Below are 14,401 nucleotides of genomic sequence, written 5' to 3' on the forward strand. Positions count from 1 at the left end.
TATGACTTATTTTGTATTATGGATTTTATTTTTTTGGAATTGTGCATTTTGTTTGTGTTCTCCTGTAATACTTGAAGCTTTTGACTGGACAGAATTAAGATTTTAGTTTTTTATATATACCTATTTTATTTATTTGAAATACAGTTGTATAATGTTCTACAGTACATATGTCATGTTCAATTTCTGACAATCGATAATATTAAAACCAAAATTAACCTTCCTTATGATGTTTTCACATCTCACTTAGGAGTAAAAGGAGCATTTTAAGATTGACAGAAATAGTGACTTAATTTATATATCTTGATCTATAATCGATAAACTGATATGAAGAATAATATGAATTTTTTTCTTATTGCCCAGCCCTCACTTCAGTTAAAGATTGGATTTGTTTAATTTTTCTTCAGTGCAAGATTAAGGTAATTCACCAAAAGTTGAATTTTTATAACCCTTTTAACTCCCCTTTACTGGGGTGCTAATAATTGCAGAGGGGACTGTACTTTATTTGTTCACCTTTTTGGTGAGGTTCACAACTTTTTGGCCCACAGGGCCATGACATTGCTCTATTAATAAAAAAGCATTTTTATTAGATTATCTGCAAAGAACTTCTTGTCCTTTAGGGTACATATAACTATATATATCTCATTTGAAAAGTTAATATATAACACCATCTACTACACAGTCAGTCTGGACACCTTTGTTGGATGACAATGGAACTTTGGAACAGTGCTAGTACAGAACTAAGATCCACTCACCAGTTTTGGCTTTGCGGTTCAGGCTCTTTATTTTGCTGGAGGATGTTTAATTTATTGATTGTTGCCTTCTTTTCTTAGCACATCTTCTGTGAAGAATGTATTTCCTTGTGGTTTAATCTGGAAAAGACATGCCCACTGTGCAGGACGGTAATTACAGACAGCGTTCACAAGTGGAAAGAGGGAGCGACGTCACTCCATCTGCAGATCTACTGAGGAGCAAAATGTAGGCCGACAAACAAGGCAGAAAGAGCATCTGTGGAAGCAATAACCTTCAAAGACCATTTCCTTGGTTTGTGTTTTTCGCTTTGATAACAGGAAACAATTCTCTGGAAATCTGAACAAAAAGGAATATTTAGCTGTACCACACAGTGGACATGTTGCTTGCTGTATTTCTTAAACAGCTGCACAACCTCTCTTTGTATTTTGTTTTCTTAAGGTTTTTAATCATCAAAGAAAAGAATGCATGCTCGACATTTTGAAAGTGTTGCTGTGCTGAATGGGTTTGGTTTTGTCTGAAAAGCAAGGTTACGTTAGTTACCATAGCTGGTGAACGTTTTAGGAAGGAGAAGGCATGACTAGCGCTATTCCAAGGGGACACCAGATAGTACAGTGCTGCTCGGACAGTTTCATTTGACACTTTTTCTTCAGTGTTTAACTAAAGGACCATCCAGGCAGGGAGGACCATCAAAGTATGTTACATTGTCACAATTTGGCCTGTTGCTTTACTTTTGATTTTAAACTCCTTGTTTCACAGTGAAAATTTTAAGAGGCACAAAAGATAAAAAGATGTTTACAGAATTAAAAAAAAAAAAAATCTTTGGCTTCAGATGGCTTGGGCCATGGAGATTAAATTTTTATTTCTAAAAAAAATCTACATATATATTTGTATTACTTTATATAAGAAATCACTTTTACAGAGATTGATTCTTTAAATATGAATGTTAAAAACTAAGGAAATGTAAAGATTTTGTATGGGTCTTTTAGACTAAAGCAATTTTATACCAAAGAGCACTTCTTTATGCATGGGGGGTGAGGGCTTCTCTAGCGCCAGTGGTCTCATTCTCTCGTTTTAGTTTCTTGTATAATTTTGCTTTTCTTTTGTGTTTGTGTTGGTTTTGTAGAATATTAAACATAATTAAGGCAATTATCTGGTATACAGTTTTGTGCAATTCATAACTTTATCATTTTGTATATAAAAATGCAAATTTAAAATGGTTCCGTTCAGTGTAGATTTGGGGGGGGCTTGGCAAACAATATTATAGCTAATCTTGTAGCTTTGTGTATTGAATTTTTTTTTTTTTAACTGTCTTTTTGCTTAATTAGCCAAGTTTATATAAAACCCAATTTACTTGGCCTGTGCTTTTTTGTTCATTATTTTGCTTTAGTGTACCTTAATAGCATTTCTGAAGCTTCCTAAAATAATGAATTATTTAATTTCCTGCTGTCATTAGACCTGCTTGCCCAGTCAACCCGCTGAAAACAAAATTTACAATCACACAGTAAGCCAATGAAGGAGATTTCATAATGTGTGAAAAGGAGAAATGTATTTGATACAACAAACATGGCAAAAGGACAGCATACAGTGGGCAGTAAGCCAGTCTGTGAATCAAACAGATAAGAGATCCTTTGCCCACTGGACAACTAATTTAACATTTAGATCTACAGAAAATAGATCATTAATTTGAAAAAGTGATTAATACCAAAGATAGCCATTGGGGCTGACCCGTCTGTCAACACGTTGTCTTGTTTTACGTTTGTCTAACCCCCCTAGGTATTAATATTAAAGTAGCAAAGTTAAAATGCCAGTTTTCCTTCCTCTGGCTCTGCACGAACTGCCCTGCACATGTCTCACAAGGTATGGCAAGTACTGAAATAATGCGGTGTGGGGCATCAACATTTATGTAAGGTCACAAAGTATTACAGTCATATTTGAAGGAAAACCCCTGGCCATGTTGGATGAATGCATTTATTAAAATCCACATTGCAGAATCCAAATAAAACTGACCTTACTTCTAACCTAAATTACAAAAAAAAAGTCTCACCTCTCAGTCTGATAACTGCCTCCTCCTGAGCAAAATGACAAACATGCACAATACGAGTCTATGCTCCGGGCCAGGGTGTCCGCTCTGTGACACACAAGACAAGCGGACTAACATGACATCTATGAACTGCAGGAGGACACTGGGAAAATAAAAACACAGCAAAGTGAATGGAACACATGCAAATTCCACAACATAAGGTACAGCAGAACAGAATCAAAATTAATATTAAAAATAGCAGGTTTTGAAAAACCCAATTGCCTGTGCTTACAGTACTACATTAAAATGTTTCAATGTACATGTCATTTACAAATAAATAGTTTGCATAGTGTGCAGTTTTTTTGTAAATATGAAATTGGCACTTAAACTCATAGCTCACAATTCACAGTCAAGAAAGAGAATGTACTGGTTGACTTCAATGGGGAACCTTTTTAAGGAGATAACGACAGTACATGTACCCTAACACGCGAGTGACATCTTAAACACGGTTCAGCAGCGTCCATTCATTATATGGGCAGTGCGAGCGAGTCCTGAAACTGCTGTGGGATTTTAGACCGGAGAGGCTGAGCATTTTTGAGACCTCCACTCCATAATCTATTGATCTGGTTAAAAAAGACAAAGGCAGGCAGATTAGCTTCCTGGGGGAAAAGGCTTTTTACTTTGGGGTCTGGGGAAGGGACTTTTAGGATGTGCCAAGCCTGTGTTACAAGGGCACATTTGATACAAGGCCCCTGACCTCAAAATGTCTGACTGGGATTTGTTTCATTCTCTCTCCCAGTTCACACCAAGCCTTTAGAAGGGATTTGGAATAACCAGCATAGGCAGGTTGTCTTTAATGTGATTCACTTCACTTCTGCAAACGTTTTCAGCTGTAAGGAAAGCCACCATCAACAGCAGCATGGCAGACTATGCCCAGTTTCTTCAGCTCGAATTATTAAACCCCAATGATGGGCTTACCATGAAGCACTTGGATCTTTAGAAAGTGTTCCTGTTGAAAATCATAACTGTCCAGTTGTCCATGACAAGGTGGAATATGGTTGTCAAATACCTAAAATACATAGCGTAAGAATGCAGAGGGTCCAATAGGAGAAACCCCACCAGTCATCCTAAACAACTCCATACAATCAGGAAAACAAATTATAGAATAGAGAGCATTTGTTCAGTTTTTCAGTTTATAGATCAATTAAAATTGCAGTCTCACAAGAGAAACCTGCTCCTATATTTAATTTTTTTGTTGGAAAGTACAGATCAATCATTTCCATTGTATAAGGACATTAACGTTATCAACTGGAAGACCCCTGCAAACTGCCCAATGCTTCCCAGTCACTTCTTCAGATACTGGGTCAAAGCCATTAGGCAACTAGGATTCTGTTCTCAGCGTTTGCTTTCAAATAAGCCCAATTCTAACAGTTAACAAAATGAAGCTCTGTATATAAATGACAATTCGCAGAAATACGCCTAAATGTGATCGCGCAGCATTGGCTAACATTAACAGGCGCAATGCATGCCATACAAGAGTCCATAAGGCTTTTCAAACGTGTTGTCTGTAGCAGGCTGGCTTTTCTCCTGTCCTGTGGACCCGCACTCAGGCTCATTCGCATCTCCACTTTGGGATGGTGTCGGCTTGGTGGGCTGCTGTGTATGACAATGTGCCACCGGCCTAGGAGGAGTTGGTTTTACTCTGGCACTTTATGGTGCAGGGACAGACGTGATTTTAATTGGGTTTTGAGAAGAGATGGATATATGAAGCAACTTTTCTAATGTGCATGTGGACTTGGGTAAGCTGACAGAAGGAGAACCCTACTGGCCCAAGTACTGGTGCTTTGGAATAAAAGATGATTGTATCACACAAGTCACATGACTCTGTAGGACGTGGGAATGTCAAATGTCGGAAATCTGTCCCTTCATCAGATGTAACGTATTTGATTTGTTTTAAGCCTGACTTTGATCAAAAACACGTGCTTAGAACAACATCAAAAAATAACAAGAGCCGAAGCAAGCCCGACTGAAACCTCTGCTGGCCTGGCGCTCTGCTTTACTCCATGACCTCCAGTAATGAACCTGTCTTAAGTGCCAGTTCATTCTCTGAGTACACAGATAAGGCGGCTTTGCCAAGATTGCCATTTCTCTCCACCAAATAGATGGGACTGCGCAAACAGTGCAAGGTTTGCTCGTAAGCTTTATGCCGAGGCGAGCCTGACTGAGAGGACATGTTCATGAAATAAGAAACAAGGCGATACTAGTCTGTTCTGAAGCTGCTCCAGGTCCCAACATTTCTTCATTTTGGCCTAAAAGCATTTTGTCTCAAACAACATTTTAGAATTTTCTTGACCACACAGTATCCATACATAGGGAACAGAACATGTGAGAATAATTGGATTTAATTCTAAAACAATTTAAAAATCCACAAGCACAACAATACAAATGGTCACGCCCTGCCTACATGTATTCATTTGTAGCATCTGCTCTCAAAGTTACTTTATTATTTGACTCGAACACAAAAAGCAACCATTGCTGGGCTTTTTCAGAAAAGTAAAAATTCACATTTAAGAAATGGGGTTTCTTTTTTGAAAGCAACATAATTGTAATTTCTTCTTGATTAGTTTTATGTGATATAAAAACAAATGCTTTTTCCTTGCAAATTATTTAAGAGGAATCATATTGTAAGTGAAAAAGTGTGGCCCAAAGCAAACTGCCCCCCTAATATCTAGTTGTCTAATAGACCCCCTAAATGACCCCAAGTCGCGTGCTTTTGGAGGCTTGCCCTTTTTCACACTACTGCTGTTTTTATTATTTTTACGTATTATTAACCAAGGCCGATTTACAGTAAAAACATTCAATTTGAAATACATCTGTTCAACAAAATTAAATTCACTTTTACAAATGTTCTTCATTGCCCCCTTACAGACCAGTTGAAAGAGGGGGCAAACTGTCAAAATAAGCCGGCCATTATGTGGCTGGCAGCAGATACACCAGCTATTTGGGGACAAGGACATCCTCAGATGTCACCAAACGTCTTTTACAAAATCATCCAGGCAGATTTCAAACCCACTTACTCAAGTGAAGAATTGCCAGAAGTTTCCTGATGGCATTAAACTCAAGCTGGCCATGAAAGACACCGATGCAGAGTACACTCCTTCTCACCCGCGCTGCTCCATTTAATCAAGCAGCACTGTGTGAAGAAACCCTAAGAAATACGAGGAGAACACGGCAACACCACACGGATGTACCACAATCCCAAGTATGAATGCTGGTTGGCAAAAATGCTACCCACAATTCCATGGTACGGGCTTTTCTTAAACAAGCTCCACTTCACAAGTCTAACACCAGCCAGAAAATCTCCCAACACTCCCACCATAGGAGAGATGAAGCTGTCCTCCACTGCAGCAGCAAGAACAAAATAGTAAAAAAACATTTAAATCGAAATAAACTTTTCACTAAGTATCCCTGGTAAATGATGCCACAGAATCGCACACTCGTTTACAAAACGGAATTCAAGTTCAAGTAGTGCATTCAAGACAGAAGCCATCATCTACGGCGTACAGACTCGGCCCACCACATGACTTGGAGTGGTCTGTAAAGCAATGGCTGAAATGCTAAAATGAAAATCAATTAACAATATAAATGTACTTCATCCTGCCACCTCCACCTTCTTCTTCTGCTTTCTTACATGTCAACATACATTTGAAGTCAGCTGATGGCGACGTCTCACGCACGGGATCACACACTCATATGTACAACTCATTCTGGTCGTCCCAGCTTGCCTTTCCATGCATAACAAATTTCTATGGCTTTAATCCTGTTACTCAAAATGGTGCATACAGAGAGGTAGGTAGCACTGTGTGTAATAAAGATGGTGTCCACCACAGAAGGGCAGCAATCAGGCGTGACCCCATAGGCATTGCAAAGACAGAACCCTTTCACTGGAAGCACTCCTAAGGCAGTAAAAAGGTTTTGGTCAAAGATGTATTGTTATGGAGAAAACAAAAATGGATGACAGTCAACAATGAGAGCTTTGGAGTAACCAGTGGATTTCCCTGACATTCTGGCGTACTCGTCTTGAATTGTAACAGCAAGACAAATCATTACCGGCTTTTTAACTACAAAGAAGTGCAGCCAAGCCTTCCACACTGAGTATCAAAATCAAAGCTAACACCAGTGAAGGCTCGCAGGGAAGGAGAAATTCTTTCTTACTTTTGAAAACAGCTTTACCGACAGCGTGGCGCTCGAACGCCGAATCAACAGTGAAGTGCAACGTGATCACCGTGCCTGGTGAAAGGTGGCAGCCACCCTGCACCAGGACACCTCCGAAATGAACATCCAGGAAAGGAAGTCTGGGCATCCCATGAGAACATCCTTCACAGTGAGTATCCACATTGACCGAGCTGTTTTTGTTTTGTCATTTTTTGCTTTGAAAGTATTCTTCTAAAAGGCAGTTTAGACAAACACATTCATGATACAGGAGACCTGCAGCTGTGCACAGTAAAGCAACACGCACTCTTGCAAGATCAAATTAAGACTTGCGGCTGATTTTGAGACTTTTCAGTCCATTTGCTTCTACTCTTCTATGCATATTACTTACCAATACTTGCTACTTGGCAGGCAGCTTAAAAGTTTTGTTTAATTGTCAAGAGGGCAATAGAAAGAAAACAAAACAATTACATGATTGTGCCCCTCTGAATAAATCTAAGTTCCTGATTTGTAAAGATTCGATAAAAAAATCCCAGTTGATGGATCACATTGGATAGAAAATAAAATAATCCTTAAATAAGACATACATTGCATATAAAAAGTAAACTCTTGTTTTTATCATGACTATAATACAGTTACACTGCCTCATAGCATTCCAAGTGAAATCCCTTTTTGCTGAAGCTCCGGATACTTTCAGTTTCAAAGTTCTGGTGGTTATGAGGGTGGCTGGTTCAGCCGCCCCCTCGCCCATCCCCATCTCAAAAACTTTCTGACAGTTATGCTTTCTTTTTATTGAATTCTCATTGGGAAGCAAGGATGCACCCAGAGTAATACTGTAAAATTTCAAGCATTGAGTGAAAGCAATTCCTGGATAGAATTATAATTAATAAACAACAATCATCTATTGACATGAACAGCACGTCATGTCAAGCCCATCTCCGGATGGACAGGCCAGCGTTATTACTGATGCTGTTTGCTGCTTAGCCAAGTTTTCTCTTCTGCTGGGAGATGATCAGCAATGTTGGAAACCTGCGGCGTAGCTTGTGATAGTCCATCAGAGGCAACATACATCCCTGAAGAAACAGGTCCAAAAACAAATGCCTTCAGTCTGCAGTCAGTTTTATTTGCGTCTCCAAGAGAGGCTCTATATATTGGCTCTTCTCTGCTCACATGCTGTGCCAAGATGTTCATAGTTTTCCTTAAACATTTTCAGTTTGCTTTTGGTGTGCTGAATGTCAAAGATTCATACGGAGATGCTCTGGCCGTTTGGATAGAATAGGATACGCCTGCTTTTTGAAAGCCACAGAGCTTGTGCCTGTGGGGTGTCTGATAGGCAAAGGAGCAGAAGCTTCAGTACTTGAAGTCACATCCATCTGTTCAACCCCAGCAACTTCCATTGGGTATTGTATGGGTGACTGCACAACAGGACCCCCTCCAGCTACTGGGCTTCTCACCCAGCAATCCCCCACAGGACTGGAAAAACAGAAAACAATATGTTAAACCCAGAAACCCAATTCATCACTAGAATGTCTATTAAAATTGACTAAATTCCAGCACCACAGTATTCTCCAGATTTTTTAGACCCTGTGGAAAAATAATTCAGACCATACTGTACATGGTGCCCGCCCTTCCCAATCTGATACATCTGAAAAAGAACATTATTAACCTGACCTTCTTACACTCGTACTGATCGGAAACAGTGAGGCCAGCTGAAATTGATCATGTTACTGCTTGATTGACTAAAAAGTATTATAGATTTATGTATCAAAAATGTAAGGACATTCACTGAAATATCTATTATAAAAAAAAAAATTTTGGAAGGAGACGAGACATGATTTTCTCAGAGAGACACTTTCGCGTCATACGAGACGAGTCTTCGTGCCAAGAGATGTAACCACGCCTGGGGCTGGAAGCCCCGTGAGACAAGAGCTTATGCAAAGAGATTTGAAAAAGTCCTGCCACATAACCACGCACACGGTTCAGTCATTTCTCAGTTGTGTGAATGCTATTGTCAGACACATTTCTTGTAGAGAGAAAGAAACGATATTCACTCACGAATATCGACGATATTGTGATATTGATGAAAATTGAAAAGAGATTGAATATATGGACATAGGTGATATGACAGAAGTGTGCCATGCGAGATGCAGATCACGCGGCACGGCAGCAGCAGGAGCAAACCAGCAGCTGATCGAGCAAAGAGGAAGTAAAGAGAAATTTTAAAAAAATGTGTGTTTCCCATTGTATCACCGTTTAAGGGGGGGTGTCAGAAGTGCTTTCAGCAACCCCTGGCAGAGATGCAAAGTGGCTGGCGTGTAGCGCAGGCCCTATGAGGGAGAGAGAGTGGGGGTTGGCGAGTGAAGCCCCCTAGTCATTATGAAAAACAAGTTTTGAAACTGCTGAAACAGACTTTTTAGCCTGATGGGTCGCCTCCTCTCTATCTGAGCACACCAATCTCATTAGACAATTTACACCAAAACCTTCACCTCATCTCAGCAAATGTCAACAGGCAAAACGATAGCAAGTTATATGAAGCTTCTGGAATATAACAAATACGGCAAGTTACATCCATAGCATCAGATAGGGGGCTGAGTTTGTGGAGCCAGGATGCCAACTGAGGTCACACCAATACCTTTATGTTGCATGAAAAATATATTTAAACAAATTAATGCAATGGTCGGCACGGTGGCACAGTGGTAGCGCTGCTGCCTTGCAGTTAGGAGACCCGGGTTCGCTTCCCGGGTCCTCCCTGTGTGGAGTTTGCATGTTCTCCCCGTGTCTGCGTGGGTTTCCTCCGGGCGCTCCGGTTTCCTCCCACAGTCCAAAGACATGCAGGTTAGGTGCATTGGCGATTCTAAATTGTCCCTTGTGTGTGCTTGGTGTGTGTGCCCTGTGGTGGGCTGGTGCCCTGCCCGGGATTGGTTCCTGCCTTGCGCCCTGTGTTGGCTGGGATTGGCTCCAGCAGACTCCCGTGACCCTGTAGTTAGGATATAGCGGGTTGGATAATGGATGGATGGATTAATGCAATGCAAATAATGCAAAGTCACAATTACGTTATGTAAAATACATAAAAGTTCTAATTTGATTGGTAACACTTTAGTACTGTAGGTGCTGCAAAAATTCCTCTATTACTCATTAACTCTTCTGTAACAAGACATTAACAAACACTTGTTTGGGTCTGCGTAACACTTGCAAAGCAGCAGTAAAGTGTTTATTTATCTTTGCAATGTGACATACTAACAAAACATCACTTTGGCGTGGTCTGATGTGGCTTAACGGAGACTTATTTCTCTTGATATTACACATTTAGTATAAGACCTATGAATCCTTCATATTAACAAGTCATTTTACCAGCATATCAATATGCCACACAGCACAGAGATGAATAACCGATCTACTGATGTTTTATAAGTGTGACGAAGAACAAAAGAAGCCTTTATTAAAGTCTTGTTACAGAAGAGTAAATGAGTTAAGAGAGGAATTTTTGCAGCACCTAAACTAAAGTGTTACCATTTGATCAGTAATGAAGACTGTGGTATTTCAGAAGAGCAAGCAGAAGAAAATGGTTAATCTGCAAAAAAAGACCCTTGTCTTCTATAAATTTGCTGAAAAGAACTGCTAATTCTGTATTAGTTTCTTCTTAGCTGACTGTCTCCTGTAACAGAGGATGAAAACAGCACAGCACTTCTGTTTCATTTTTAATTCTACTATAAAAAAAAACTGGAAACGACATATAACCAAACTGGGAATACCAAGTCAAGCTGGGAACTCCATTTACTTTGGCTGCCTAACCATTCATACATTTGGACACTCAAGTCTGAGCAAAGATGGCATCTGGGAAGTTAACTTTCTACACCACCTGTGTCATGGTTTGATTTTATAATAGATCTAAGGAATTTAATCATTGTGTTTACATTTTTATTCATTAAATTTTATAAGTTGGGTAAAATTTGTCTTTAGGATTCTGAGAGGCCATTAGAATTTTACCTATAAATCAAATCCATTTGCATTTGCACATTTGTTATCTTGAAATTTACTTTAAAATGACAAACTGTGTCAGTACTACTAAAAAGAAAAAGAGGAAAAGTAGTCATATACAAATTGTGAGTTTAACGAGACTGTAAAAATATGTCAGAAAAACAGTTACAATTGGGCAAATATAAATTGTATTTTCTGAGCAAGTGCATAACAATATCAAGGTAACAAAATATGTTAAATATATATACAATCTGCTCCACAGTTAAAAACTAAACAATTCAGACGTAATTAAAGTGCACATTGCAGACATTAAGAACATTGGCTTACATTTTAATGACACCATGTAGAAATGACAATACTTTTATTTATATATACACCTACCATGCTAAGATATGTGATTAATTTTCAAATGTATATGTTATTTACTTAAGCATGCTGACCCCCTGTGCAATCAATCCAATGGTTTTCAAACCAGGGGGCTGCAACCTGGCAAGGTTGACATTATAAATCAATTTCAATTTTTAAGATTGTCTTTAAAACACCTAGCTTTTAAATAAACATACAGTATAGGTAACTGAAAATAGTCTTTAGGTATTACATAAAACTAATGATATATACATGTAGTTATCCACAAGAACAGCAGATGGTAGACAAACCGCTGTATGGTGGCACAAGAGGAAACAAACAAACAAAGGAGTAAAAAGCGGCATGAGATATAAACATAGACAATCAACATCACTGCTGATGTTTACATACAAACTGTATATTATATATACACACATACACACTGATCAAATATTTTAGAACACCTCCATTTTTACATTGCTTATTGAAATGAACACAGTTTGTTGATTACTTACAAACCTCTGTACAAAAGCAGCACTGGAATAACCCGTGTTCCTATACCCTCTGTACGTTGCTATCATAATGTGAGAAAAAGGCAATTAACAAAGAAGACAGACAGACAATTATAGGCTCATTTAAAAGTGTAGTTCTTACATTTCAGGGAAACTGCACAAAATGGCAAGGTGTCCGTAAATAAAGTTTCTACGCTATAAAAAGGAACTGAATACAAAACTGTGACAGAAACCGAATGCGAAGCCAAGTTTCTGAATGAACAGCTTGTGTGACAGGTGCCACACAGGACAGCAGCTCCAAGCACAGCTTTCTTCAGTGAAATAACTAGCAGTGCTTTTAAGACAAAGCTTACTGGTGCAGTCGTTTGGAACATGCGTGTCCTATTAATGAGTTCCAATGAGCCGTAATGAATTTTACTAAGCTACACGCAGAACTGAACTATGCTATCCTCTTTTATGAACTGTGGACTTTGGTGCCTTTTATCAGCAATTAATAAAAATATTGAAGGCTGAAGTCCTAAAAGAAGAAGAAGATAATGATTAAGGGGCATTTTGTGATATAATATGACAAAAGGAAAACTTAGTCGTGAAAATAGTTGCACCCTAGTAAAATACAATGCTTTGTTCCATTCAAACCTATAATCAATTTTGGCATGGGAATTATGAATAGTTATAATTTACTAAGTTATTATACAGTTGGTTCCACCTAGTTTTATTTTTCTTTGCAATGACTAGTAAGACAACAAAATAAAAATGTAAAATTTAATTTAAAACATTCAAGTAGAAAGTAGTGTTGCCTGCCACTGGAAAGAATACGCAAGTTAAAAATAGCTTATTGATTGATTACAAAAGAAAATAGTTTGCCCTACAAACTGAAATTGACTGAGTTCATGTTTTATTGTAAAATTGTTGTAAACCAGTTTTTCATTTAAAGATCCAGTAATTATAAAATGAGAACTTTTTCTTACTCCAAATGACTTTGATAGGTGGCATAAGTGACAGTACAACGTGCCAGAACAGATAAAACTTTTTCTGGATTTAGTTTGTTTAACTCCAGAAGTTTACAGGCTTCAGATATTAGTTATACTCTTATACTTTTCCCAAACTTTCTCGGCAAATGACTTAAAGAAACTGTTTTTTTGTCAAGGGTTAATATTAATAGTTTAATAGTTCTAGAAGCATACACATTGTTCACATTCAAAGCACTCATTTTAGAATTCACTCCTCCAGCTAGCTGCATATCTGAATGTACTTAAAATGCGGGGCTAAGTGCAGAGATAAAAGTCTTCTGCTAATTAAACAGTAAATTACACTCCGGTTAATACTTACAACAAAACAGCACGATTAAACAAGGCTTAGGCCAAATAAACAAACCTAAATCCACATTTTACTTCAAGCATGGTGTGCAATGTGAAAGGTTAAGTTTACTTTAAACAAAACATTGAGCATTAGACACTCCAAATGATCACAACTCTACATGTGTTCACCCTGCAATGGCCGGGCACGCAGGACAGGATCTATCAGCACACCCGGTGCTCCTACCCCAGACCCCAAGGAGAAGGCACCAGTCTATCACAAAGCACACACACACTCACTCACACTACCTCAAACTGGGACCCATTTACAGTGGCCAATTAACCAAAAACAAACATCTTTGAGATTGTGGGAACAAAACTGAAGTAACTGTAGGAAAACCTACACAGACGTGGAGAGAATGTTCATGTTTCACAAAGGCAACAACCAGGGGTAACTTTTAAACTCAGGACACACTGTGACAAATCCACTTTCATAAGACACACAATGTGCTTTTGTATTATACTGTACTTGCATGATAACTAGTTACCCAATTCGCTTCCGTTCATCCATTTTACATCTCCAAAGCAAACATCACTGGGTAGAAACTCATACAGGGTGCCAGGTCATAAATCACATTAATGCAACCTACACTTTCAATCAGGGCCAATTCAGAGAGGCCAATAAACCTAAGACATATATTTTTGGGATGTGGGAGGAACCCAGAGCACAAAGTGAAAATGTATGTATAAAAGGCAAGAACTTGTAAACTTCACACATTCATTCAGTCACCTGGCTATGAATCAAAGCCTGGTCCCTTAAGCTGGGAAGAAGCAGTGCTAAATGCTGCAGTATTATACCTAAATAGCGACAGAGTTAAAGAACGAAAGGACAATCTAGTTATGGCAGTGACTTAGCCATTACATTCACTACTTACTTTCATCTTTCAGCCTAATTGATTCGTACCTGACAAGTGTCCGTGGGCTTCCTATATTTCTTCGTGGTGATCGAATTTTTGGCTCAAAAGAAAATTTTTCTTTTACATTTTCCAGCACCGAAGGAGCTACATAAGTAAACCCCTGGAAAAAGAAAGGAGGAAAATATACTTTCAGAATAAATAAAAAAATATTATGATTAATAAAAATGTCCATTTTAAAAGAAACCCAGTGATTATAAACAAAACAAAATATGCAATTGGAAAATTGACACTGCCCATAATGGAAGGAGATTTCTCCATATTAACAAACATACTGTATTTTTAGGCTTATGGCCATTACGTCATGTGCACTTC

General features: G+C 38.5%; 2 protein-coding genes across 4 annotated transcripts in view; one reads left to right on the forward strand and one right to left on the reverse strand.

Moving 5' to 3' along the window:
* Window positions 1-1,882, forward strand: part of rnft1 (ring finger protein, transmembrane 1) — a 29,864-nt gene extending 27,982 nt beyond the window's left edge. For all 3 annotated transcript variants that reach the window (XM_028806792.2, XM_051931316.1, XM_051931315.1), the window contains one exon: window positions 831-1,882. In XM_028806792.2, coding sequence (XP_028662625.1) covers window positions 831-965 — 135 coding nt within the window. In that variant the 3' untranslated portion in view covers window positions 966-1,882. The remainder of the gene's footprint in view (window positions 1-830) is intronic.
* Window positions 1,883-7,574: 5,692 nt separating this feature from the next.
* Window positions 7,575-14,401, reverse strand: part of LOC114655655 (ribosomal protein S6 kinase beta-1) — a 68,983-nt gene continuing 62,156 nt past the window's right edge. Inside the window, exons 14-15 of the mRNA XM_028806787.2 lie at window positions 14,077-14,189; window positions 7,575-8,455 (exon numbers count right to left, since the gene is read on the reverse strand). Of these exons, the coding sequence (XP_028662620.1) occupies window positions 8,218-8,455; window positions 14,077-14,189 (351 nt within the window). The 3' untranslated portion in view covers window positions 7,575-8,217. The remainder of the gene's footprint in view (window positions 8,456-14,076; window positions 14,190-14,401) is intronic.

The sequence above is a fragment of the Erpetoichthys calabaricus genome, chromosome 8 (assembly GCF_900747795.2).
Source record: "Erpetoichthys calabaricus chromosome 8, fErpCal1.3, whole genome shotgun sequence".
NCBI classification, from domain to species: Eukaryota; Metazoa; Chordata; class Cladistia; order Polypteriformes; family Polypteridae; genus Erpetoichthys; species Erpetoichthys calabaricus.